The 26,244-nt window shown below is 44.7% G+C and overlaps 2 protein-coding genes across 26 annotated transcripts in view; both read right to left on the reverse strand.

The window, feature by feature from the left end:
• Positions 1 to 481: 481 nt before the first annotated feature.
• Positions 482 to 18,148, reverse strand: LOC149342222 (pyridoxal phosphate phosphatase PHOSPHO2-like). Of its 6 annotated transcripts, none has more exons than XM_089544526.1 (5): positions 17,728 to 18,148; positions 16,159 to 16,336; positions 13,969 to 14,108; positions 9,017 to 9,215; positions 482 to 3,263 (listed from the first exon to the last, which is right to left on the reverse strand). In XM_089544526.1, exons 2-5 carry the CDS (start codon positions 16,258 to 16,260, stop codon positions 2,859 to 2,861), a joined length of 846 nt encoding a protein of 281 aa, XP_089400652.1. In that variant the 5' UTR covers positions 16,261 to 16,336; positions 17,728 to 18,148; the 3' UTR covers positions 482 to 2,858. The 6 variants fall into 6 exon arrangements, with proteins under 6 accessions (XP_089400652.1, XP_089400654.1, XP_089400656.1 ...); XM_089544528.1 differs by lacking the exon at positions 16,159 to 16,336 and adding an exon at positions 16,777 to 16,861; XM_089544530.1 differs by having other exon boundaries at positions 16,298 to 16,336; positions 17,728 to 18,147.
• A 1,909-nt stretch (positions 18,149 to 20,057) lies between these two features.
• Positions 20,058 to 26,244, reverse strand: part of baz (par-3 family cell polarity regulator) — a 222,531-nt gene continuing 216,344 nt past the window's right edge. For 17 of the 20 annotated variants that reach the window (XM_089544541.1, XM_089544554.1, XM_089544547.1 and 14 more), the window contains 3 exons: positions 22,807 to 22,875; positions 22,343 to 22,407; positions 20,058 to 21,719 (listed from right to left, as the gene is read on the reverse strand). In XM_089544541.1, coding sequence (XP_089400667.1) covers positions 21,158 to 21,719; positions 22,343 to 22,407; positions 22,807 to 22,875 — 696 coding nt within the window. In that variant the 3' untranslated portion in view covers positions 20,058 to 21,157. The remainder of the gene's footprint in view (positions 21,720 to 22,342; positions 22,408 to 22,806; positions 22,876 to 26,244) is intronic. The other 3 variants (XM_089544553.1, XM_089544539.1, XM_089544537.1) reach the window with 1 other exon arrangement.

Genomic DNA, 26,244 nt, shown 5'->3' on the forward strand with positions numbered 1-26,244 from the left:
GGAAAAAAAAAGCATGGCTCGTGATAAGAGTGGAGTGCAAGCGCACAGCTTATCTGCGCAGTTCGCTATCAAGCCTCCGTTTATGCTACATCATTGCGCCGCAGACAGTCGGCTGACCGATAAGACTCGCTCGCATATCGTAATCCGTCGCGCGCGATCCGCCAGTACATCCAGAAATGCAAATTTAACATATGCCAGTCATCCCCAACCTATCCTGACTGTCCTCCTAACTGAAGTGCACACAAGTTGATATTCACACATGCATAAAACTGCTTAATACGATGCAGGGTTTATGTCTAGCAGAATAACAAAAGGCACACTTTTATACAAAATAAGGTCAATAACTTTACTAAAATTTCACTTATTACCATCATTATATTACAGTTCATCAAATAATGTGCATGTCAAACATTATCGCATCTGTTTCACACGCTGCCAAGCTCACAGCAACCATGTGAATTTGCCAGACAAAAGCCCACTCTGCAAAGGAATGTTTTATTCTTCTCACTTGCATTCTGAACAGACAGTGAACTGGCAGAATGCATAGGTAAACCAATATATATTCACGTACATGTGTTAACACCATAAACTCGAATTACGCAGATTTCTAAAATTTGTATAAAAGGTAGCTGCTATAAAGACAAGCCTATGCAATCCTACATGTCAACCCTGCCGTGACAAGCTCCTTTGACGAACTGCTGGATTTGCCAACCACAAACTCAACTATGGTAACTCACATGACCTAGCATTACATCATCTCCTCTCCGGCTACAAACAGCAGCAGAAGGGAGCAGATTGTTCAAGCTACACTAGATAAAGAGATCATCGACAAGCTCGTCTTTGGCGTACATTTTTTGTTTAACCAATGCACATTAGACCTACAGGCATTTCTTTCCAATTCCTTGTGCTGAGCACGCCCAATTGCACTACACCTAGCTAGCTCTACAGTGGCACAGGTCTATTGGAAGCAGGTGAACATGACACAGGATGTCATGCACTGGTTGCTACCAGCCACACTTCATGCTGCCGTCCAAAACAAACCGCTGTCGATCAAACCAGACATGTGCCACTGGCAGCCTAGTGCACAAACATGCACCCCTTCAAGACACTCCTTATTCTCTTCTCTGTGCTGTCAACACTGTAGAAATGCTGACCAGTGGGCCACATTTTCACAAATGTGCATAGGTTAGAAAAAAAAAAGTGTAGATCTTTGGAGGAACAAACTTGTAAAAGTTCATTTTGTTCAAGCTCAACTAAAAAGCCATCCTCCCCTTTCAATCATGTTTCCTGCAAATTGGACAAGTTGAAGCAATAGAACAAAATGATGAAGCACACAGCGGTTTGTTAGCACAGCACAGAATTCTAAAACAAGGAGGGTGGGACTTTTTCTAAACTGTTACAAGGATTGTCCCAGATCTGAAAGACATCAGGAAAATAAAATTGTGCCGGCAAGCGAGTGCTCGACAGGCACTCCTGTCCACTGCTGGGGAGTGGCATTAACCGCCCAGGACCCTTGCACACGCATGCACACACACACTCACATACAAACTTACATGTATACCACAGGTACAAAGCAGGAAGAGGCTGTCAAAAAAAGCAGCAAAAGCAGGAACTCTTGACAGTTCTCTGGCCTCTCTCCCTTGAGTAGCATTCTATGCATAAAATGCGCTGACTTGCACCAAGCCCTCACTTCTTCTCACTTTTTTAAGATTTGAGCAGCATTCCAGAAGGCCCACTGAATTCAAAACAAGTGCTGCACTTTCTTGCACCAACACCGCGACTGAATGGCTCAATGCCGCAGAGACCAGCATATTGCAGTCCTACACCCCAAGAGAAGCTTAATTTTTACAATACCCCCTCCTGCACGTGCTCAAAAGACAGGTTCTGCCCACACTTCTTGTGTCATCCTTTTCAAACAAAGTGCCATGCTTTGCTGCAGTTAAAGATCCAAGTTCCACAACTTTCCAAAAGATGCTAATGGTTGCAGTCATACGCCTGACAATGGAAACATAATAGCTATGCTTATAAGTGTACCTTGAAGCCTTGCAAGTTTGTGAAGATGGTTACCACTGCTACTCTTTCCAGGCATTGTGTACACAAACCTTCAAGAAGCCAAGGTGAGAATTCTACTCATATTAAATACCATAAAGACAACACAGCAAAAAACTGAAACAGTGGTTGATTTAGCAATACGAAAAGACAAACCAACATCAAGTACAAACGCACTCGTTGAGGGGTTTTTTCAAAACAGGACACTCTCGCATACTTCTGATGTAGCTTTTGCCCCAAGCAAATTTTCAGTTGCAAAATTTCTTCACTGCAGTTGGCTGCAATTAGACAGCCCAAAACAATTAACCATATGATGTACTAGTCAAAAATGCTAAACCGATAGTACAATCAGGCTAGTGAACCTGTGTTTGTAACCAATCGCAGTAAAATCTACATCTCATGGCTGCATGACACTATGAACCTTCCTAAAGTCAAATTTTTTGCTGACAGCAATATTACAGGTCCTGCCAATTGTTTTAGTAAGCTTTGTGTGAAATAAATGCACCTCTTCCCAGCAAACTAATCCATTTCCATTGCTACAATATAGCTTTTCGCAGCCTGCAATGCACACAAAATGCATAAACACTGCCAGAAACAGCAATCTGTATCGGAACCTCCACCATTTAGGTGGGGGGGAGGGTGCATGTTTTTAAAACACTCCAGTCATGCAATGACATCCAAAGGCAGAATAAAATTTTTGAATACAGATAGTCAACAGAAAAAAAAAAGAAGTGCGTGTATCAAAGCACAAGTAGCTGCATAGGGCAAAAAGGGGAAGGCGAGACACTATTTTTTTCAGTTGTCCTGCCCTATTCAGCTGCATTGGTGACAACACAGTTCTTGAGAAGGACGTTAGCAATGTCCGACCCTGTCCGCCAAGGATGCACTTTGGCCTTGACCCGCTCAGGATCCTTGGCAAGATGCTTGGCCAGGGGGTAGTCAACACGAGGAAAGACGAGGTCACACGGCCGTAGCCGCAGAGATGGGCACAGGTCATTGTTGCCGTCGCCAACATACGAGACTGTGTCGAAGTTGACACCCTGCTTTCGCCGTCGCTCCAGGTACTCCTCCATGATTGAGCCCTTGCAGAGGTTCACGGAGCTTAACTTGCACCAGTTCTGGATGTGGTACTCGCTGATTTGAAGACAGCCATTGGCATCAAAGAACGCATAGTTGGTGAAGATTTCGTGCACTAGTGCTCGTACCCCAGAGGCCTAGAAGCAAAAGAAGATAAGGCGACACCTGTTAAGTGCACTTAAGTAGACGAGCTGACTGTTGTTATTGCAAATGACAGAGTGTGTCTTGTTAGGGACAGAAATCTCCAGGATGCAAGAGTGGTAACAGAAGCCGGTAGCTCTGTTATTAGCAGGAGGCCTGAGATTACACTTGAGAAGGCGAAAGTTGGTCTCGTGTGATCTAATGTGTGGCAATCAAACGAGGTGATCATTGAGAAACATTGGTGCCTATGAGCTCAGATTGCTTTCCATGCTCCCCGGGGACTTTTGTCCCAGGTAGTAAATTGTGATCACCATATAGAAGCACTCACTGAAACTCTAAACGCCGCTATTGCGGACAGTCCCAGATTCATGCTTACACCGTTTTTCTTTGAGAAGCAATGACTGTGCAAAGAAGCAAACAAAAATCATAGGTGTAGCGTTAAGAGACTGCAAGCGGGTAGAGTGGGTGAGGGAACAAACACGCATTAATGACATCCTAGTCAAAATGAAGAGGAAGAAATGGGCTTGAGCAGGGCATGTAATGCGAAGACAAGATAACTGCTGGTCCTTAAGGGTGGATTCCAGGAGAAGGCAAGCGTAGCAGGGGGCGGCAGAAACTTAGGAAGGCGAATGAGATTAAGAAGTTTGCGAGGATACGGTGGCTGCAGCTGGCAAAGGACAGGGTTAATTGGAGCGACATGTAAGAGGTCTTTGCCCTGCAGTGGGCGCAGTCAAGCTGCTGCTGCTGATGATGATTGCGCTTTTCTCCAGTCTGCCTCCGTTAAATGTGTCCGAAATGGATTACAATCAAATCTCTTCATAAATGAACACCAAAGTGCCTTAGCTATCATGTTACTGAACCAGGCAGCCATAACAATTGCTAGATGCCACAAAGTAGCTGACATTGGTGCACCAAGTTGAATGCAGGAAGCGCGTGTATTTTGGCGCGATGTAGCCAAAATTTGATGGATCACAGCGCCAAGGGTAACTGCCTTTTCGAAATTCTAAAAATTAATATGGATATGACTCACGGTGGGCTACATGCCTCTCAATAATTAAGAAGCCTAATGGTATTAGTTAAGAAGTTAACTATTTAAGATTAGTTAACCAGCCTACTAGTTAGCACGTCTTGGCTGTATTCTGATGTACTACACCACTGGCAATGCTATGCTGAAAAAAGTGCTCTTCTAACTCAGAAAACCTATTTTTAAAAATTGCGTGAAAAGTCTTAGGTGAAACACCTTGTATAAATTATCTTCACTCATAGGGATGTGCAGGAGCTTAACACACAAGAAATGGCAGGCATGAAAAACTTTGTGGAACATGCCAGATGTGCCATAATTCCAATTACATTCCATGTTCTGCCAGTGAAAGAGCACTGATATAGTGACTATAACTGTATAGTACAATGCTCGCCTTCTTTAAAAAAACATGACACCAATAATAAAAAAAAAGCTGACCATGGTAGTTACCCGGCTGCACCGTGCAAGCACAAGACCAGTTTTCACATAACCACAATCCCCAGTTTTAATGGACACACTGTTTTGAGGCATACTTCAAAAAGGTCATTTGCCAAGCTGAATCCTGTTTTCTGAACAGCTTGAAGATTGACCTGTGAGTTTTTAATGCAAAAGCATCATATGCCTAATGCGAAGGAGAATCCGTCACCGAAAGCTGTCCGCAGAATGTGTCCCCTGCATTGTGCTATGTCAGTGCACGTTAAAGAACCCCAGGAGGTATAATTTATCCGGAGTCCTCCACTATGGCGTCCCTCATAGCTTTAATTGCCTTGGGACGTTAAACCCTATAAACCATAAACCATGCATAGCTATGCGACAAATACCATTTGCAGCTTAAAAGCCTAGAAAGAAAAAAAGAGAAGGTTTAAAAAAAAGAAAGCTGACAACCCTCTATGCGATCCGATCTGTAGGATGGTGTGCACAGAGTGAGAACTCCACTTTGAAGGCCCGCTCTTGCGATAGGGTTTGTCACACATTCTAGGATAGGTCAGAGACGCTGCTAGCTGTACTCTATGAACTGACCTTAGTCAGGGGTTTAGGGTGGCATTCACAGTTTGTTTTTCTTTTTTTCTTAGGCCTTAAAGAAAAGTTTGGCTTTCTTGTGATTATGTGGAGCCCCATGACGCTGCCGTCATTGAGCATCCAGACATTTCTCTGCTTTGGTGTCAAACAAGAATCACATCTGAGGCTTTGAAGACACTTGACAGCTCCCAAATAGTCCAACCACAGCAACCGACTGCAGTACTACTGGTGGAACATGGACGCAGTTCATATAGACGAACACCGGTTATTCGCACCGTCCAAAGACTCACGGCTCCTCATGTATCCACTCTGACTCAAAACTACTTTCAAGGCCCTTCCATACAAAGTCATTATGTAAACAAATACTTTAAAGCACACCTACTGGAGGTGCATCGAACCTACCGTTATAGACAGAGGCATCCATTCCGAAAAAGGTTTTCTCCGTTCATTTTGCATGCATGGTTTGAGCTTTTTCTGAGCACGATTTTTCATATGTCACCCCATTTTACTGCCTCCACAACTGACAAAGGACATTGCGCCTTGTATAAGAGAAATTCGATAGTGTTCATGTCATGTTCACAAATGCACAGTGCCTGATGGGGACAAATTGGCATGGAAAGCACTCTTTCTGTTGTCTCTCAAGGTTGTCCAATAAGTGCGCAAGTGCTTCATTACTAAGGTCCCATGGCATCTTGGGGCACTGAATGTGCCTTTGAAAGCAAAACAAAACACCAAAGTCATGCCATTTTCAGGCACAAAAGACACCAGTACAAAAAATTGTCATTTGTAGTTAATAACGTCTCAAGTAAGCATATAGAGACTCTCAAATGAGTGCAGAATTAATTAGTCCCTAATTTGTGATAATTCAAGAGGGCACAGTAGGGGTAAAAGCTCGTTAATTCGACACTGACGGGACCGCGAAAAATTGTCGAATTATCCGAATGTCGAATTATCGAATGAACAACAAAAAACAATGTTTGCCGCAACAGGACGTATACCTTTAGTTGGCAAGGAAATCTGTAATCACCGTCCGCTTTTTCGAGCGAATTTGAGCGACTACGATAGCTCTAACAGCTGCCAGGTGCTCCGCGGCACACGCGCCGTCAGGGATTTGTTCACAGAAGTCCTCCCGCACGGACAAGGCTTCTGCGGCTTCTTTCACCGTGCACTTCGGCATTTGGTGCAACTGCTCACAATCGTAAATCGTCGTCGTTGTCAGCGCCTGTCACTTCAATTATTTCATCCTCGGTCAGCTGACAGGACACGAAGGCGAGGCGGCGCGCAGGCCCTGCGCGCTACCCACCGGAAAGCAGCGCGGGGAGGAGGTGAAGGGAGCGCCGCTCCCCGCTTATCTGTTTTTTCAACCAGCGTCCGCGGGGACGGCGTTGTTGCTGGGACGCGCGTCTTATCTTTCCTCTGATCTTTTAACTCTCCTCTTATCTGCACGGGGACTGTGGACGGGTGTCTTATCTTTTCTCTATCTTTTTCTCTGATCTTTTAACTCTCCTCTATCTGCACATGGCAGCGGTGGTGGCTGAGCCAGTAGGCAATCCCTTGCGATTTCCTTTCACCCTTCTCTCAGTCGCAACAAAACAGCAACAAGTAGCGCAGTAAACACGCTGACAAAGCGCGCATTTACCAAAAAAGGCGCCGTAAATAACCGTGATAGCGACTGCTGCGACATAACAAAGCACAAAAAAAAAAAAAAAGACGCCAGCCGCTTCGGCCGCCGCTTCGGCCGCCGCTAACTCGCTTCCTCGGATGGATGGACGGATGGATGGATGATATGACCATAGGGATGGCCTATCAGCCGTACAGTAGCGCCGCTCATGGCAGTGTTTTTTTCTTTTTGCTCTCGGCACACCCGCTTGGCGGGCTGCGGAGTGAAGTCGAATTAACCGACGCACGGCAGAATTTGTTCGAATTAACGAGAGTTTCGCCCCATAGACTCCTATGTATAATTGTAGGGACCTCGCGCGCGCGTCGAATTATCCGATTTGCCGAATTAACGGGGGTCGAATTAACGAGCTTTCACTTACATGAAAAAGGAGTATGGGCATTTAAGAATAATCTGGTCTCCAATAACTAGCGTGCTGTTAACTTCTCTCTCGCCCTACCAGAAAACATTCGCTCTTTTCCTGCAAAACTATCTTTTCACTAATAGGCTAGTTCACCGTATACTGGTACTTACTGCACGAAAATCTGACGTTTCATTTTGCTGCTGTCCTCTCATCGTGCTTTTTTTTTTTTGTGTGCTATTCTCATGAAAGTTGTTTCTTTCCAAACTGTACTGTTGCTTAGCTATTTAGAGACAATGTTATGTTGTGACTGTTCCCCCTTAACCATGCTGTTCTACAGCAGTGCACAACTTAAGAACAAAGTGGCAGAAGATGCCCCTCAAAGAAGTTCCTCACACCAATTTTCATGGCACCAGGGTTAATCCGATTAAGCCGTAGCTCATCTACCACCCCTTGGAATGCTAGGCTAGCAGGGTCAAAGGGATTGACCACAGCATTAGAGTCTGCCGACATCATTGGTTGAAAAGTCTTCTTTGGGGGGGCCTTTGCGGCTTTGTTCCTGAGTTGTATCAGACTAGAGAGGATGTTGTTTTAATACATGAACCACTTGCAAAACCCTGTAAGTCAGCTTCTGTGCACAGCAAGAACCATTTCACCATGGTGGCCAACCTGTTTTGGGGGCAGAAATTGGTGCAGTGCTGGAGAGTGGCAGCCCCATTCTATTTTTTTATGCTATTTATTATGACAGACATTGATAGGAACAACAGTACTATGAAAAAATAAATATTTCACCTTATTTGCACAAATATAACACGAGAAGGAGCTTGGAATTCAAAAAAATTTAAAAAGAAATATAATGACGACTATAATGCAATCTCAAACTGCTTATGCCAACCATAGCCACGGGCCCACCCAAAAATGCGGATGGTGCGCTAAAATACGCTCTTTAAGAGGCAACATTTTCAGATGCATGAGCAACAATCGAGCAGAGCCAAGCCTGAGATACTTTATTGCACACAGCCTCCCACGCAGCAGTAGCTGCCATCACCACTGTGTTGCAGCTACTAAGGTGTGTCGAGCTGCTCGGTACTGCAACCGTTTCCTTTCTTTGCTTTCCTCATTCCTCACAACTCTTTCAGTGCCTCCGCTTTCTCAAATAACTGCACTGTCTCTTTTCCATATCCATAGCCACCTTCTCCATTGCACTTGAACACCATGTGCTTTGCACCAAGGACATTAAAACGCTCGCTTCTCCTAGTGGTTCTTAAGCCTGGTGGTCATGGTTGCTTTAGCTGCCCTAAAGAGGTTCGGGGGAAAAGAATTCTCACTGCATTCATGCCTTGGTTAAGGATATAGCATGAGGTGCATTCTGAAGCATTATTTGATGCCTTCCATGGAATTTCATGGGTTCTTTGCTCTCAATTCGCGGGATTAAAAATTTTTGGCTGCAGAAAGCTAGGGGAACCTTATCAACAATACACGAGGAATAAACGATACCTTGCTTTACTTTGAAAAAGGTGGGGCTTGTCAGAATCTCTAAGGGATCTCCATGCCAGACATTACCACATGGAAATGAATGGAGGTGGAACGAGAGCTCAGTCATACCAACAGGTCCTGATACCACTCAAAATACTTTCAAGAAATCTTCAAGTTTTGTCCATCACAGAACTGAAAACGTCAATTAGCTTACCTGCATAATGTGCTCGATGAAGACGGAGTTTGAGTCGGATATAATGACCACCTCGAAGCCGCCAGCCTTGTGGAGTTGCTTAAGTAGATCAATGATGCCATCCACAAACTTTATCTCTAGTAGGCAGTCCAAAATGTCATCTGGTTGCACCTGACTATCGTACAGGAAGTGGAACACAGCACGCATAAATGGTGTCCACCTGCAATGAGTAGCATGCAAACAAAGAAAAATTGTGTGAATGCCCATATATACGGACTTGGTCATTCTCGACATTACATTCAAAGATCCCCGGGAGTGCTCATACCATTCCTGGTGCAATGGTGCAGTTGTTAAACGATGCGCCACTGCCCTGCGATGGCAGGCGCTACCACTTGTGGGGCTTGTGCAACCCAGGTTGCTCCTCCCAAGCAACCTCTTGCGACCAGTCATTAAATGAACTGCCACCTGCCACGATGGCCAGTTAGCTCACAGTCCGATGACACCACAAGGTCGCATAACCTAGATGGCTTACCTAGGTTGCTTCTCCGGACATCTTTTGCTCACAATGCTGATGCCGCCGCTGGATTTGCTGCAGTTTGAAGGCCTCAATGCTATCGCGTTGAAAAGCATTAGCTCTTTCACAGCACAAGAATGGCTGTGGTTTACAGCTGAATATGAGCTGATATAATACAATGCCAGAGGTATACCATTAAAAATTACACAAGCCCTGGAAGTGTCTTAACCGATGGTGCCGTTTCTTTATCTCGGCAGCATATCCGGACCCAGTGTAGCAGATAGAATGCTGCTGATCTGCAGCCAACGCTACCACACTGCATTCTATCGTCATCCATTCTTCATGTGGATAAGTAATGTCCCTAACACGAAAGGCTCCTTTCTGTCGATAAATGCATTCTCTCATCTATGAATATCAGTACAACTAGATATGCACAACCACCGCTACTACTACCACATTGTCTCATGATGAGTATGTGAATATGAAGTACTGAAGAAGCCATGCATGACACTTCATTTTCAGAACAAAGAAAAAGCCACACAGATGGAATGGCTGCAGAGATGCTTTGAAGAAATGGAAGAATGGGCCGATAAAAGAGCTTGATAAAAGAATACACACACTTAAAGTGGTTGCATCAGAGCAGGCATAAAAGGACATGATTCATAGCATCAACTGCTCAGTTGCTATTCTAAGAACAAATGAAATGCTACAAACTAGTTGTAAAAAGTTCAACTACTTTAAACTACTTCCCAAACCTCCATCCTGTTAACTACTCTGTATAACCGATCAATGCTGTAAGTATGAGTTCCAGGCACTAATGCCTTGACATCTGTGGTGCTGTAGTTTGTAGGATGGTTTGGTTTGGTTTTGGGGTTTAAAGGGACAGTGAGGAGAGCTCTATTAATATTTTTTTTTATAGCAAAATCCGATAGTTCAGCATTTCATGGCTTTGTTGCCACTTGGCCGGCAGCGAAAGATGCATTTATTTCTAAGAAATTTGGATTCGAAGTTGAAAAAGTTTTTCCCGCCGCTCTGATTCAAACTTGGGATTCTCTTATGACGACACAGGACTAAGTAACGTTAAACATGACGTGCACATGACGTAACGCAGACTCCGTGATTTCTGGCGGCTAGCAGTGCGGCCTAGCAGCAGCCGAAATGAAAGCTACCGCCGGCTGCACGTTGAAGGCATCTATCGGCTTTTGAGACTGTCGCTACCGTCGCTTCGTTTATGTTTGCACCGGCGTCTTGCCAGCGTTATGATGGATCCCGTTCTCGAAGTCGTCAACGAAGTTCTCGTAAATAGACACTTTTAGCATACCGTGTACCCTGTTACCGTTAGCGGAGTACCAGGAACCCGCCTACCACCGGTGAGCAGGCGCTGATTGGTCCCGATGCTGCAGGCAGGCGCGTAGCTGCCAGGTACGTGGTGCCATCTGGCGACGTCAAGGAGGTATGTACATGCATTGGCTGCGCGCGGCCTCCCGGAACTCAGGTACCGATAACGGGAACACGGTGCACGGTATGCTATAAGTGTCTAATAACTCCGGCCTGCACTTCAGCAACCTCAGCCACACAGAGCGTCAAGTAGTTGGAAGTTGACTGGCACAACCGGGAACATTTCGCTGGGCGAGCGTACGAAGACTCAAGGTGCTCTTTACACTGCAAACTGCCTTGTACGATCACCGAAAATCGTGCCATCATAGTTTTTCATCGACCGTGGCGATCATCTGACCAACCTTAACAGGCTCCTTCAAAAGTTAACTAGCATTTGGACCGGTACTTGGAGTTCCTCTGCTGTTCTGCGCTTGTAAATCGAGGCGCGTCAAAGACGAAACCACGCGGGCATGCAGAGCGCATAGACGCGAAGCGCCATGATATATCGAAACTCATCTGGCCGCCTGTGGCGCCGCTAAGTATTGATTTGCTTCGCTTACAACATTCAGGTTGTCTTCTGTCCGTCTTCCTTGTGTGATAAAAGCCCACTATTGGTTTCAAAACAAAACTTACTTCAGTATTCAACTGCGCAACCTTCGTTTGTCAGCCTCAGTGATTCGTGGCTTCTCGTGTCCCACTGTTGCTAGAACCATTGGTTCTAGCAACACTGTCTTGTCCTATGACATCACCACACTTGTACTTGCGAGTTTGGCCTGTGGCGGCGATACCTGTATTTCGGTTCTTGCTCTTTTCTACGTTACAAGAGCTTTGTTGTCAGTATGAGTGGAGTTTTTGTAATCAGGACCTGGTAATTTATCGATACAAGCCAACTTCAATTTCTCCTCAGTGTCCCTTTAACGTCCCAAAGCAACTCAGGCTATGAGAGACGCCGTAGTGAAGGGCTCTGGAAATTTCGACCACCTAGGGTTCTAGGAGTACAGTCGAAATCTTGCAATAAGGAAATGGTTTATAATGAAATAATGCATATAACGAAGGAATGGCAATTCTCCTTGGAAGCTCCTGTAGACACCAATGTATTTAATATAATGTTTTTGAAAAAGTAAAATTTCCCAGCAAGTGGATGTAATGAACCTTCAGTGAACCCTACCGGCCATTTCGTGCTGAATGCCACAATTTGTAATTATCGAACACTTCCATACAGATTCGATATGGGAAATTGCAGTTCCCGCATTCTCCAACCTCCTTGCTACACGTGGCCCACTGCGAGAGCACTCTGCGTTTCTGATTCCATGAGCAGTTCGGTTCTTCCTTTCACAACACTGTTGCATCATTAAAATCATCTGGCAGTGCGCTTGGAGTGCTTGACCTTATTGAGGCCCTGCTGGTTAGAGGGCAGCAGAGTGGCGGAACATGAAAGTGCATAACAGTTCCCATCAACCAGAAGGTGGCCATCATCAAAGCCTTCAGTCTAACATGCACATTCTCCACACGACAATTTCGACATGCAGATAAGTGTTGCAGCCCGTGCGCTTATGTGCTGTGCGCCCGCTTTGACAGCGGCACATATCGCCTTCAACACCTAGTAAACAAAGTTAAATATTCTAAATAGGTCTCTCCCTGTCCTCTACAACGTTACTCCTCAATGACTCAATTTTTAGGCTCTGAAGCCAATGCCGGCTGCAAAATACGTGGGCGTGCACTGGCAAGGCTGACATATTCGGTTGATGAACACATATTCGACCACATGGTGGGTGCTTCGTAAGCGTGTTGAAGGCTCCCACAACATGCATCGGTGGCACACAGAATACCAGCGTTTCTGTTGTTATTCACAGTGGCTGGTAAGCCCACTGGCATGCGACAGTTGCAACCAAGGTTGAATACCACTATAACAAAGAATCACGGGGCCCCTTTTGACTTTATTGCAATGAGGTTCCACTGTTACAACAAGTGGCACGAGCAGAGACATTTTACTTTTCTTTCCTCTGCAGATTTGCACAATGTCACAGCAGATTGACTGACTGACAGACACTTGATTTTTCAAGGCAGTCAGGCAGAGAACTACATTTTGGGTGCAGACAGAGTTGCAGTGAATGGGCACGTCAGATTTAGATTTAGTGGTGCTACATACTAAGTGTGAAACATAGTATGGTAATGACAGCTAGGGACACTAACCAAGTTACACAAAAGGAGTGCTTTAACACATACTTCTCTTGAACCTTAATTTTTTCTCAGCAATAAATGCATGTTTTGCTGTCAGACAAACACTTATATAGCCACAGAGAGCCAAAAAATCTATCTTTACCAAGAACTAAAACTGTATCGAATTGTCCTCAACGTTGCTTTAGCAACAGCCACTTTCGGCTTATCCACAGAAGTGAATGGCCTAAAAGCTACCCAAATTTCATCTACTTTCTTTTCATTGCAGCTCTGAAGCACAGCAACATGCATTATTTTTTACTGCTACACTAGGACTCCCTTACCAACTATGTGCCCAGCAGCAACCACTGCAACATATGTTTGAAGCCAACTATGACTCAAATTGTTCCCCTGTATAAAGGGCCAACCTCACACAGTTTTAGGAACTTATGTGATTCTGTTGTGTCTTCCTGGGCTGCCTCACATTCTCACTGTCCCTCCCTCACGAAAGTGAACCATCCACGGGCAATGCCTTCAAACAAGAAAGCAACTTTTTTTACCCTCCCAGAATGTTATCGCTCGCATCATCCCTATCAAGTCCATCAAAAGCAGCATATTTCGTTTCTCCCTACTCATGACATAGACAAACGTGCTGATGGTTCCACATCACAATATGCAGCAAGCTAAATATGCAATACTAAACATGTAATGCTAAATGTGCTAAAGTACACTTTCCCAGCAGATGTGCACGATGCTGTTAATGCTGGACAACTTTAGGAGCTTGAACTGCCTGCAGCACTGCAGGCTCTCACTTCACAGGTTCAGACTGTGCTTTTGCCGTGTAGTTTAGAGAGAGTGCAGTTATAATGTATGCCATCTACTCTACAAGATAACCAACAGTCACATCTACAAAAACAATATTTACCCATTTGGACTGTCACGCTCCTTGATTTCTGGGGGCAGCTCGCCATTAGGTGCTAGCTTCTGGATGTACACATCACTGTTGGCATCAATGATTGTGTGGTCGAAGTCGAAAACAACAAGATGCTTCCTCATGCCTTTGGTCTGTAAAGACGCCAGAAATGCTCACATCAGCTAAAGTTCACACTGACGATTTTCCATGCGTGGTACTTCTTGGAGGCCTCCACCTACCAAGCAGACGATAGAATACTACTAATTGCACTTACTCAATTCAGGCTCCTTTTTTTGTGGACAATCTACTTCCCAATGTCTCACAATACATAAAAAAAAAGGAACTGACTATTAAGTTCAAGCTGATTAATACCTTAACATGCTTTCATTAACAACCTAGAGGATGCAACGTTCTCTGCAGCTTCAATGAGCAACAGAATAAATTAAGAAGTTTTACTCATTGCTTTCAAACAATTAAAATAACTGCCTTTCATTTAAAGAAGTGCAGAATCTAAAAGCGCTTGCTCACACAGCCAATTAGATTGCATGCAACTGCCATTGTTTGCCACAGCTGTTATATACAGTAACAAAGGAGTCAGTGTATAGAGATGTTTCAAAGGAACATTATGGTTCGCAGTCTCTCAAAACAATGCACACCAGGCCCTAAGTGGTGCTTACTGACTAAAAGCATAAACTAACATGTGCACAATACAGCACCTCATTATATAAGGTAGTTTTTTTTATTAGTGAGAAAGCTAATCCTGAGCACCAGCAATCCCACAAAGCGTGCAATATATAACTTGTCTTGCCTTTAACCCTTTCCGGTCAGGTGTAGTTTTCCCACTAACTACTGCATCAGTCAGCTTTCTTTAGGGTTTACCAAACTTGCACAAAGGAAGTGAGTGCCATGTCATGGTTTGGTTATAAACATTTATTTAAAGCATTGTGTTGGGACATGCCTGAAAAGTGACTGGACGCACAATTTTCCACTGTCAAGAGATGCCCAACAGACGACAGGAAAGGGTTAAATAGAGAATATCAGGAAGAAGTCTGCTGATGTCTGTAGCTTAGCGTAATCACACGTTTATTGTTTCAAAGCTTTTGCCTTCATGTTACTGCATTTTCAGTCAGGCACGTAACTGCAGCATGGCGCAGTTTTGCGCTTCAGAAAAAGCCTTTTAAAAATGCTGCCCAAAAATCTGAAAACCCTTCATGCAACACCTTCAAAATCCCCACAAATCACACGCTGTAAACAGCCCATTTGTTTGCCATCTGTCCCCCGTAGCAATTACTTTGCATATGGGAAATGAAACTAATCCAGGGCAAATAAAAATCCTTTACCAGCAAGAAAAATTTGATTTGTCAGATTCCTGTAGATATGCATTTCCTTTTAAGCTTTTAAAGAAAGGCTCATGCACAACTTGGGTGCATCAGAGAAGCAGTTAACATCCACTCAATAGAAGAGATACGCAGACAAAACACAAAATGCAGTGATTACTGACAAGATCGTTGTCATCTGCTCGTTGTCTTCGAGAAAATTCCGATCGGCAACACTCGAGTCACGACACGGAGCTAGAATATTTTAATTTCATAACTTGGTCCGGAACTTTGGGCTTAAACAGAACGACTTTAACGCTCTTTGAATTCAGCACCGCCCAGACATTACATCGAATCGATTCGAATTAGCCCTAGGTAGTAACACTCCCACAGCGAGACAAATGTTGAGGTCAGCACATTTCGATATACACAGCGTGTTCCGTAGCGCGGTCCATTCAGCAGAAACCGAAAATGATCAGCATTTAGAGTTTCCAGAATGCGTTTACAAGATATCAACATTTTGGCTCAAAAGGAGGGCGCCCTACTTCTCGGCAGCAGGGGTCTCATCTCCGCTACAACAGCGTACTACGTGGAAGCACTGCATACAGAGTACCATACAAATGATGACGAACAGCGAACACGTGAAAAAGGACAAAAATGTGTTACTGCCACTCCCGTTTCAGTGACGGTGACGAACACTACGGTGAAAGCGATCAGCCGAAGGCACCGGTTGGGTGCTTGACTGCACAGCTTCATATCGGCAAGGCATTGGCCTCACAATAAATCCCTGAACGACTACAAACAAAACAAGGGACGACCGTCTGCATCCATCCCGGACCTGGCACACTGCTTACAAAAACACATATACTCAGGAAAGTAAACGCACAGACAGCGTTCTCGCCGTTTCTTCTATTTTCAGTTGTCGCCGTGTCAGGCATATGTCGGAGCTGTCATAGCCCACAGTGCACGGCGAGCCTCCATCTTCCATCTCCAAAGTTTGCGCTGCAAACTCGTGAAGGGATTACCGTTTATGACGGCGGCGGCCGCTGTCCGAAGGCGGTAATCTGAGGGGAGGGGGTGGGGATGACAATGGCACAGCTTGTCGGGTGGTCGGGGCCAGAGGCGGGCCGCCCCAATTTGACGCCGATGAGGGGGGTATTTCGCTAGTACGGCCAGCGCAAACGGTATTGGCACACTAATTTCGACTTTCCATAGATACTACGCGGCTAACTTTTGCGACGGGCTCCCTGTCCACGGCACATGCATCGGGCAAAAGCACTTTTGCACCGAGCCGTAAACAAGCGAGCGGCGCCTGACAACAGCTGATCCGGAGGCAAAGAGGAGCAAGGAGGAGCGAGGCGATTCGTCGGCCCACCCTCGCTGTAGACTGTCGAATGAGTAAGAAAAGCGCAGTTGAGGGCGCCACCTGTTAGACTAGAATTAGAAAACAGGTTCAACTGTTATGCATCAGAAAAGCAACAGCGCGTATATATAAAGTACTCACTATTTTGCATGCAGTACCAGTCATCTAGAGTCTAATGAGTACCACACTGACTCTACGGTCGAACATACGGGCCAGGCCGGCGGGCCTTGAGTGGCGGGCGTCATGCGTGCAAAAACATGCATGCCGGTTCAACATCGAATTGGGACCGCAACTTCAGAAGTAATTTCATGTAAACTAAGCTGCATCGTGCGATGCGCATGTTTATATTGTAACGCACGAATGGAAATGAAATCATGACCATGACCACGGTTACAGCACGGCCCGTAGACATAGCCATGATCGCGCGCGCGCATCACGGCGTCTGAAGCATTATATTCCACAACTTTAAGCCGTGCACGTCCATATAATTAATTATGAAGCACCAGTGAAAATAACCGATAACCGGTTAGAAAATCCCTGTGGTAACTCAGCCTGCTCAAGTGCAAAACGCGCAGAAGGACTTGCCTATAGTGAACTAGAAGAGTATTCTAGTTCACTATAGACTTGCCCAATCTTCGCTTCCGTCTGCTACGACGCGTCTTGCGCCATCTATAATTACATAAAAATACCACTTTTCCACTTTTAATTTCTTGCATTTAAAGAAAAAACACTAGTAACTCAGTTATAAAATACAACAAAAACAAGATTTTCCTAAACGTAGTAAACAACAAAAAAGGAAAAAAAAAAGTTTTTGTCGTCTGCTAAACGTGATTGCCAACCCGGCCAAACTGCCGAAATTGGAAGAGGAAATGCAAATAACGTTCAGCTAATTCAGTGATTCAGCGCTCATCCCTCATCGTGCGATAAAGTGAGATTCCTATGCGGTTAGTCAGGTGACAGCGAGCATTTTGGGTCCCGGGCAGCTTTTCCACGAGCAGGCGAGCCATCTGTTTTTCTCGGCATTGAAAGAGAGAGGGAGAGAGATATCCGACGACCGTTCACCGCCTTTACAAAATGACCTTTCATACTCACCGAGGGCCTCCGTGCGAACACGTTCTTGGGCCGTTCGTCCATGGTCCTAGATCTGCTAGATCTTCGAAATCACATATACTTCGGGAAAGCGGTCACGCTGCACGTCGGGCATCGTATGTCGCGTAGTACATGGGTACCTTGCGCCTCTCTCTCTCTCGTAGGATCGCCTCGATGAGGCGAAAACGAGAAAACTGCGTCGAGAGAGAGCCAACCTCAACTCGTCGGTCGACGCGCCTTGTTGACACAATGCGGAATACACAGCTCAAGGTTACGCTTGCTCATAGCTGGCGTCGCGCGCTGCGATAGTTGTTTACGCTATTCGCGGCGGCGGACGGCTGCCGAGGTAGACCGGCTGGCGCCCTGGCGCTCGCGCACGACTCGCCGCCGCTGCCTCTGACGACAGCGCGGGTTCTCTCGTTGCAGCTGCGATCGCGTGCGAGCGAACAAATGACGATCGTGCTCGCGCCCTCTCTGTTGACAAGCAACGCGAGACGCGGCAGCGAGGTGTGCGGAGGGGCGCGGAGACTTTGTCGCTAGCGCTTCTTTCTCGCTGCGGACGATATTTCATGCCGCTGTGAAGGACGCTGCGAGATGAATGTGCATATATGCTCGCATGGTAACATCCGGCGTGGTTACGCGGAAGGTATAGAGGTACAGGTAAACTGGAACCCTTTTACGCAGGATGAACGCCTGGAAGTAGAAAGACTGCCGGATTACACGAGAGGGTCGCCATACACCTGAACTAACGTAGTACACTGACATAACACAGCACGCAGGTGTTTTCTTTTTCGCTTCGCCGCAATCGAAATGCGGCTGTCGCGGCTTTATAGATATTGCGATTTTGCCATGCGCTGAAAATTCCGCACGTGAAGAGCACATGTATTCCGCCGCGCTGTAACGACTTCGTTTTTGGGAGCAACTTGTATACTCCGTAGTCGGTCATATCTGTCAGTTGGCCAGGAAGAAACCGTTATAATCTCTGGCAGAGCGTGTAAAAGCCGGTGCAGGGCGCCCTAGCAACAGTAGAGTGGAGCTTTGCTAGCAACACGCTTTTATTCAAAAGCACGTATGCTCTGTAAATTTACCTGAATGCAGTTGGCCAGTGCTATTTTGCATTTGATATGCATAGGGTTTCTGAATTCTAACCAACAAAGCAGTCTGCCAAGAAACTTTCGCAGTTTGCAGCGATTTTCATCAGTATATTTGGCATGATTAACCTCTGCGCATATCCACATTTTCGTGTCCATTGCTCAAGGAAAACGTGGATTATTGGATGTTGCATACTTAAAATTTTTAAATGATTTGCAAAATCCACAATAATCTCTCATATTAGAATCCTGCACAGCAATATATTTATGTTCCACAATGTTTATCGTACATCTGACAGCAGCATGCTTTTAGATTATGACATTAACAAGAACTGACATTAATTTCTTAGAAACCAAACAGGTGCTATGGTAACCAGATATACTATGCTTTCTTAATAATGCTGGTCATGAATACCAAAAACTATGAATTCTTACACATAGCATAACTATAGTGTTATTAGCCAATATTCTGTTCAACATTCATGTCTTGAGCAGTGATATCATGCTGAAAACTGTGTCATTTTATAATTCCAGAAACATGCCATCCAATTGTTTAGGGAATGCTGGCTTAATGAGGGCAAAGCAAGCACAGGTACTACCAGAGTGTGGTTTGGGCAGAGCATATATAGAGCTTTAAGCATATAACGTGGTTTCTCGCCACACAATTTATGCATGAACGCGCCAGTAAAGAATGCAAGCAAAATAAGCACTTGCAGGCACGAACACAAAGTGCTTTCTGACAAACATGTACAGGGTCAAAGACTTCTGAGATGAACACAGGATGGCTTGGTTTGGTTTGTAGGGTTTAAAGTCCCAAAGTGACTCAGGCTGTGAGGGATGCCATAGAGGTGGGCTCCGGTAATTTTGACCACATGGGGTTCTTTAACGTGCACTGACATCGCACAGTATACGAGCGTCTAGCATTTCGCCTCCACTGAAATGTGACTGCCGCGGTCGGGATAGAACCCGCGTCTTTCAAGTGGTGAACACAGGAGCACGTGATGAAGTTAAATCACAGCTCCGAAGACCTTCACATGAGTGTTATGTCCACATTAGTGAGCATGTGCAGAAAGCGGGGCAACAATGCAGCTCTCTGTGCTGCCTGCACTGGCTCATTAGTTAACAACTAAAAATGAAGCATGCATATTCATATAGAAGTGGATGACCCTGAACAATCTAAGGTGGCCATCAAAGTACGGAAGGGACAGCTATGTGTTGAGCAAGAATAATAGAAAAGAAATATCAACTGTACATTTCTCTTTATTTTTTATGTTCAGATGGGCAATGAGTGTACAAGAAGATTCACACAAGCTTGTCCTAAAAAAAGAATGTTTTCTCATTTATATATAAACTGTTATCCAAAAATTTTACAAAATACGAGAAAAACAGGAATGACGGTCCTGCTGCATGCCCTTGTAAAAAGGGTGCAGAGATATGTGCAGGGGCGAGATTATGCCGTCATAAGCCAAACTGCCACGGCTGCTACAGACAGCACTCCAAGGAAAGAAAAAAGCGTGTATGTACAAGGCACTATGCAAGAAAGCAGCACTTCAGGTGAGAAAAAAGTGACAGTTTAGCAGGCAGTTACAGTACACACAGTCTTTCTTGATGAAAACACAATGAATATGTAAATAGATGACACCAGCCAGTGGAATAACTCAAACACCAGCAGCATACAAAAACTTGCCGCAAACTTCATCCCATCAGAGCAAATATGCCCCAAGAGTTTTATCACTGTACCCGAGTCTCCATGCTGATTCCAATGAAATGGCCTGCAATCAGGAAGGCACCTTAGCTTTCTTTTTTTTTTGTTCCTGTTTGTTAGTAAAAGGTGTGAAGAGTTCATTTCATGTGAACACAGCAAACTCCTCGTAACAGACTGCACAGCTTCTGAAACAATACAAACCTGCATTCTGAAAGTATGAGCAGCTGCACTTGACGTATTCATGCAGCTACACACTGCACTGGGCACATAACAGAGGTAGTGCTGCTACTATCCAGTTTCACTTGCTATTATCACTACCTTGCATGAAATGGCACACTTTTCTTTAAGGTCAAACTCAGCGTAGCTTGCCAAGCAGTAAAGTAATGCACACACACATGCACACACACATACACGCAAAAAAAAACTGGCACGTGTACTCGGCAAGCCACAGCAGCGCTGAGCTTGGACGGATGACTCTGGTCTAACCAACCATATTTGCAGTGCTCCACACAGGAAACAAGCATCTGTCATCTCTGAGGTACTGGTGGAAATCAATGCCTGTGCTATACACATGCACATCTCAGTGTTCATAGAAGTAGGGGAAAAAAAAAAAGCTAAACAGAAGGCGCTGCTACATTCACACTTTGGAGCCAGGCAGTTGCTGTCCAATGTCATGACGCGACGTGATGCCGTAGACCTGTGACAAGTGGTTCGGTGAATGTCTGTACCCGGACATTGTCTGCAGATGCGCTCGTGGAGCAGCCCGCGGCACCGTCTTGATTATCATGCCTCCACTGCCGCTGCTGGCACAGACACTGTGGGGAGTCGGCGTCTGCTCTGTGGGGACTGTCTTGGCGTACACCATGCGATGTCCCGCCACATGAGCATGCCGTGGAAGTGAGCTTGAGTCTGTGGGACCGGTGCCGTTCCTTTCCTTCTGAAGATTCACAGCAAGACCCTGGACAGTCTCATACTCAAAGTAGTTTGATGACGGGCGCTCTGAACGAGACCGGTTGGGCATCGGTGGCGGTGGGGCTGGTTGCGATGAACTGTTGCCGGCATCCCGAGATTGTGAGGATGCCTGCTGCTGTTGCTGCTGCTGCTTTTGCTGGAACTGCCGCAAGTGCAGCTGGATCTCATTGAAGTTGACGTAATGGCTATACTGGGTCGGGTCGACAAGTCCAACGCGGCTTCCTGGCCTGTGTGGGAGAGAGACAACGAAGGGTGAACGGTGAGGCTAAGTCACAAATTAAGTGTAACTGGTGACTGCACAGTCAGAACAGTCTGTTCAGTTCAAGACTGAGAAAGCCGAATCAGCATTAAAACTTTTTCTCTTACTGACTGACAGATATTTTATTCAGATAAACAAGGTCTAGGCTTGCCACTCTGAAACCATTTTGGCCGATTAGGGCATAGATTTTATATGTACACCATTTGACAAAAGAGCCTGCTCGAGATGTTCCATCCTGAGCCATGTAGTGGGACTCGTGTAGCATCCGTGGAAGTCCGGAGGGGTGAGGACGTGAGCTCTTTTAACTTTCAAGGGATTTGGAGTGCTGGCGAAGTATATGAGCTACACAGCATGTTTCTGGGGCTAACTTTTCAGGCTCTATGCTTTTAACAAAGGAAGGCTGCACATTGTACACGTGCTGATATTATTGTTTGGTGCACTTAGTGCTACTATATGTCGCCTGCAAAATCTGACATGAACATAGCCAGAGCAAGCTACCCAACCCACTATATATATATATATATATCTAGTACAACTGCAAAATGAGGGTCGTAACATAATTTGAGAAAGTAGTAAGTAAGGGTGTCTCACCGTTCCATTTCCTTAAATATGTCGAAACTTTGTGACCTTGAGTGGACGACATCACTCTCTCGTCTCTGCAGGTGAAGGACAGGGGAAAAAAAACAACACTAATTTAAGAAAACAGGCCATAAACTTTATTCAAGATTTCAGCGCAAACACACTGTGCACAATATCAGGAAACCAAAGAGTAGACAAAGGGCAAACGAAGAAGGCCACTGGTGCAATAGCTACAGCAAGCAAGCAAGGAAGGAGACGAAACGCGAAGCATTCTCTGGGCGTATCATTTGCCATTCTCTAAGCGTATCGCCTGCCGTAGCCACACAGTCAGCCATGCACAACACAAAGAAAACAATATGCAGCTCAGAGGTGCTTGCATGTGGTTCATGCAGAGTGTGCAAGCAATGAGCACATTCACAGTTGTGATGGCTCATGATGAGGCACCATGATGATGCTGAGCATAATGATGGTGATACCTGAAGACCACGAGAGGTTCTCAGACTAAAAGATCGACCAAATGATGTGTTTCTCTGAGGACTGCAAACCTGCATGAATGAAAAGACCGAGCGACACACAGAACAACTGAGAGACTGTCGCGAGGCTACGAACTTGCAATAGATGCCAATGTACCGCAGTAATGACAGGTTTATGGAGCTCAAGAAAACAGCCTACTAGATACTTTACTAAGTATTTGCTAAATTGTTAAACTATAACTGATATGTCGAAGCTAAACATTGTGCTAAAAGATGTATCATAACTGCTTATTATAACAAGATCAACGTGTATGTACTCAATTTCCAGAGGTGCCCATTTTGGCAGCAGTACTAGCAGCCTACACATCTCTTAAATAAGAGAAACACCGCTTGCCGAATGTGAGCTGCCCACAGTACATCAACATTCACCTTTATGCGCAACACCTTGTGGTAGTCCTTTCAAGCGAGTTCTATGCTGACATTACTACATGTCTAAAAATTAATCTGCAATACAATGCTGAAAGGGCAATCTCTTAGCACATATCTGGAGGCTTAGCCCAATAGAGATCAATGCTCTGACGACCTGACTAAACAAGACTCTCTGAAAATGAAACACAACGAGCTCAAAAGCCATTTTTCCATGCTGCAGCTCATTAATAAATTTAATGCTTGTAACTCAGTAACCTGCTATTTCCGGTTTCAAAAAGACCACTGAAAGTTCACTGGCAGAAAAAAAGTATAATAAATTCAACGATGGTCTGCAGAGGAGTGAAACCTCTGGTACTTTCGAATATATATATAAAAAAAATATCCAAAAATGAATCACTCAATGTGCAGATCATTGGTATAACCACAAGCACTAAAGATGTTAGTCCAATGTTGTTGCAAAATGACCCGAATCAACAAATCTCACCTGACCTTGAGCAGTGAGAAAAGCTTTCTCTAAAACCCTGCACCAGTGAATATTTACCATTTGGTTTTAAGCTGCCATTTATTGGCCGATCTATCAACCCTTCATCACTATTGTCATGTTGTCAGAACTGCTTCAAAGCTCATGCACCTATTGTAATAACATCCTTTTTCAACTAAAACTTTTTACGAATGAAAAATTGCACTGTTCATGGTCACAGAGATACCAAACTATATTATTTGACTCACTGCCGGAAGCCTATTCAGACTGTGAGCACGTAAGTATTTTTTGCCATCCAATCATTATATATTTTTCCCCCTCCTGGCTCCAGCCTTTCTGTCAGTGCTCGTTGCATAACTTTAATCTTTACTAACTTTTATGCTTAGACACATAAATGAAACATGAACGTACATGGTGCAGTTTGGCTCATCAGACAAACAAACAACTGCATCCTGTGAGGTGCCAAGATATCAATGATTTCTTGATTCCCAATTTCAAAGTAGACCAACCTGTTTTATGTTTTTCTGTGAATTTAAGAAAGTGGAACAATAGGCCCAAATGCCAGATGAAGCTGCCCTATTTTTAACCCTCGCCTGGGCACAAATAAACCGTTTAAAGGGGCTGAAGTGCTGAGTAAAAAGAAAGAAGCCTCAGCACCACCAAATTAAAGAATTTTGTTTTTGGAAACACTTTTTATCAGCAATGTTGGCAAACAGTGATGTGGACCCACATGGGAAGGAAATCTAGAAATAGACATTCTGTCTTATCAATATTTTTCCCTCCGTGGCTGACATGCTGCTCCTAATATAGCAACTAACAAAGCACTCATTTCGCTCAGAATCAAAAGTTTAAATAATTACCCTTTGTGTCATCAATGTGCACAACCGTCTACACAACATGTTATAGTGCAAGGAAAAAAACAAAATGTGAAAAATGGAGTCACTTTTCGCAGTTAAGATACTGCAATGTAAAGTGTGACTGCTTCGGTGAAAGTGCATTGTTTTGCCCCAAATGATGTGCATCTGCAATAGTACACCTAAAAGGTTGAAGGCTTACTGAGGAGACAATAAATACAGGCGTTTGAAACCTGAGAGAACATGAGTGAGTCGTTGGGCACACCTTCTAACCTGCAATCAAAGAGGTGTTGGCCCTGACTCATGAGGCACGCCTCTCTAACGCATGGCTTGGGTATGTGCTATCACCAGCTGCATTTTTCCGGATATCACCGTGATAACAGTCTTCAGTTAAGTTGCTATGCCACTTACGGAAGAGTGTCCAGGAACTATCTGCGCAACACCCAACTGTTTACAATTCCCCACGTCAATGCAACACACAATATGAAGCCAAGAGATAAGTCCCTGATGGGCACTTTGCTTCACTCTGAGTGAAGACAACATCAAGACCGAATGAATCCATTTTTGCTAGCCGGAGGGCAACAGTTATCAACATGGCATGCTGATAACTATCAGGACAGGCACATGCAACAATGAGGACTGCCGGGTACACAAAAAACAAACTGCACTTTATGTTTTCCTCCACAAAGAAAAGAAACAAATGGAAGTGAGCTAAGGCAGCAAAGAAAATCCTGTTGTCAGCTTGATAGCCAGTGCACATGACGCATACAAAATGCCTGTTTAGTTTGCAAGGAGCTCTAAGCAAAACTTATCTGCCTTAAATAGCATGAAGATTTATGTCTTGCTGTTTCCCGAGCACATTTTTCTGTCTACGTGAAAATACTTCAATCCTCACATCACATATCTGCGTTCCTTACATGATACAGTGCAAATATGCAAGCTAGTTGCATCATAAGTGCATGAGTAAACGTGCTCCAAGACAGAAAATGATGTCACCTGTAAAAGCTTATAAAAAGCACATAGGGCAGTGTTAGAGGAGCTTTTAATTATGGCAACGCCCATTGGTTCATCTGGACCAACTTTTCTTGATCCACGATGGAGAAATCATGTTCCAATAGTCGATCTGATCGGGTTGATGAGTTACACTGGTTCTTTCAGAGCAACTCACCCCATGGCACAGTGCTCTCTTTTGATCTACTAAGCAGAGGCAGAGTTAGCCTAAACTCCAAGGGTGCGATGCTGTCACTTCCCGACTAGCCCAGCCAAGTTTGCCCTTTTTTGGTGTGGTTTGAAACAGTGCCGGTTAACCCTGGGCCTTTGTTTACAAGTATGGCGGCATCATTACATATCGTCAGATCGGGCAGCACCAGCAACGATGGCAAAACATACTGTCGAACCCACATACATCAAACTCGCGACAAAATGCCTCCGATTTTGATACAACGCTTAACTCGATATAAGAGTAGCAGTAAATTTGACAGCACAATAACTCATCGAGATGGAAAAAAATGCATTTCTATGATAGCCATTTGCTGCGGCAGATTACTGAGCAAAACAGTCGTGAATATTTCTTCATTTTCATTCCCTCGGAGACAACACATTTTTCATTGTTATCGATGGACTCTGAACAGCTGAGGCTGCAGCCTTCTATCAATGTGCAATAGAAATGAACCATGC

This window comes from Amblyomma mixtum, chromosome 5 (assembly GCF_055824585.1).
Source record: "Amblyomma mixtum isolate Tamu chromosome 5, ASM5582458v1, whole genome shotgun sequence".
In the NCBI taxonomy this organism is placed as follows: domain Eukaryota; kingdom Metazoa; phylum Arthropoda; class Arachnida; order Ixodida; family Ixodidae; genus Amblyomma; species Amblyomma mixtum.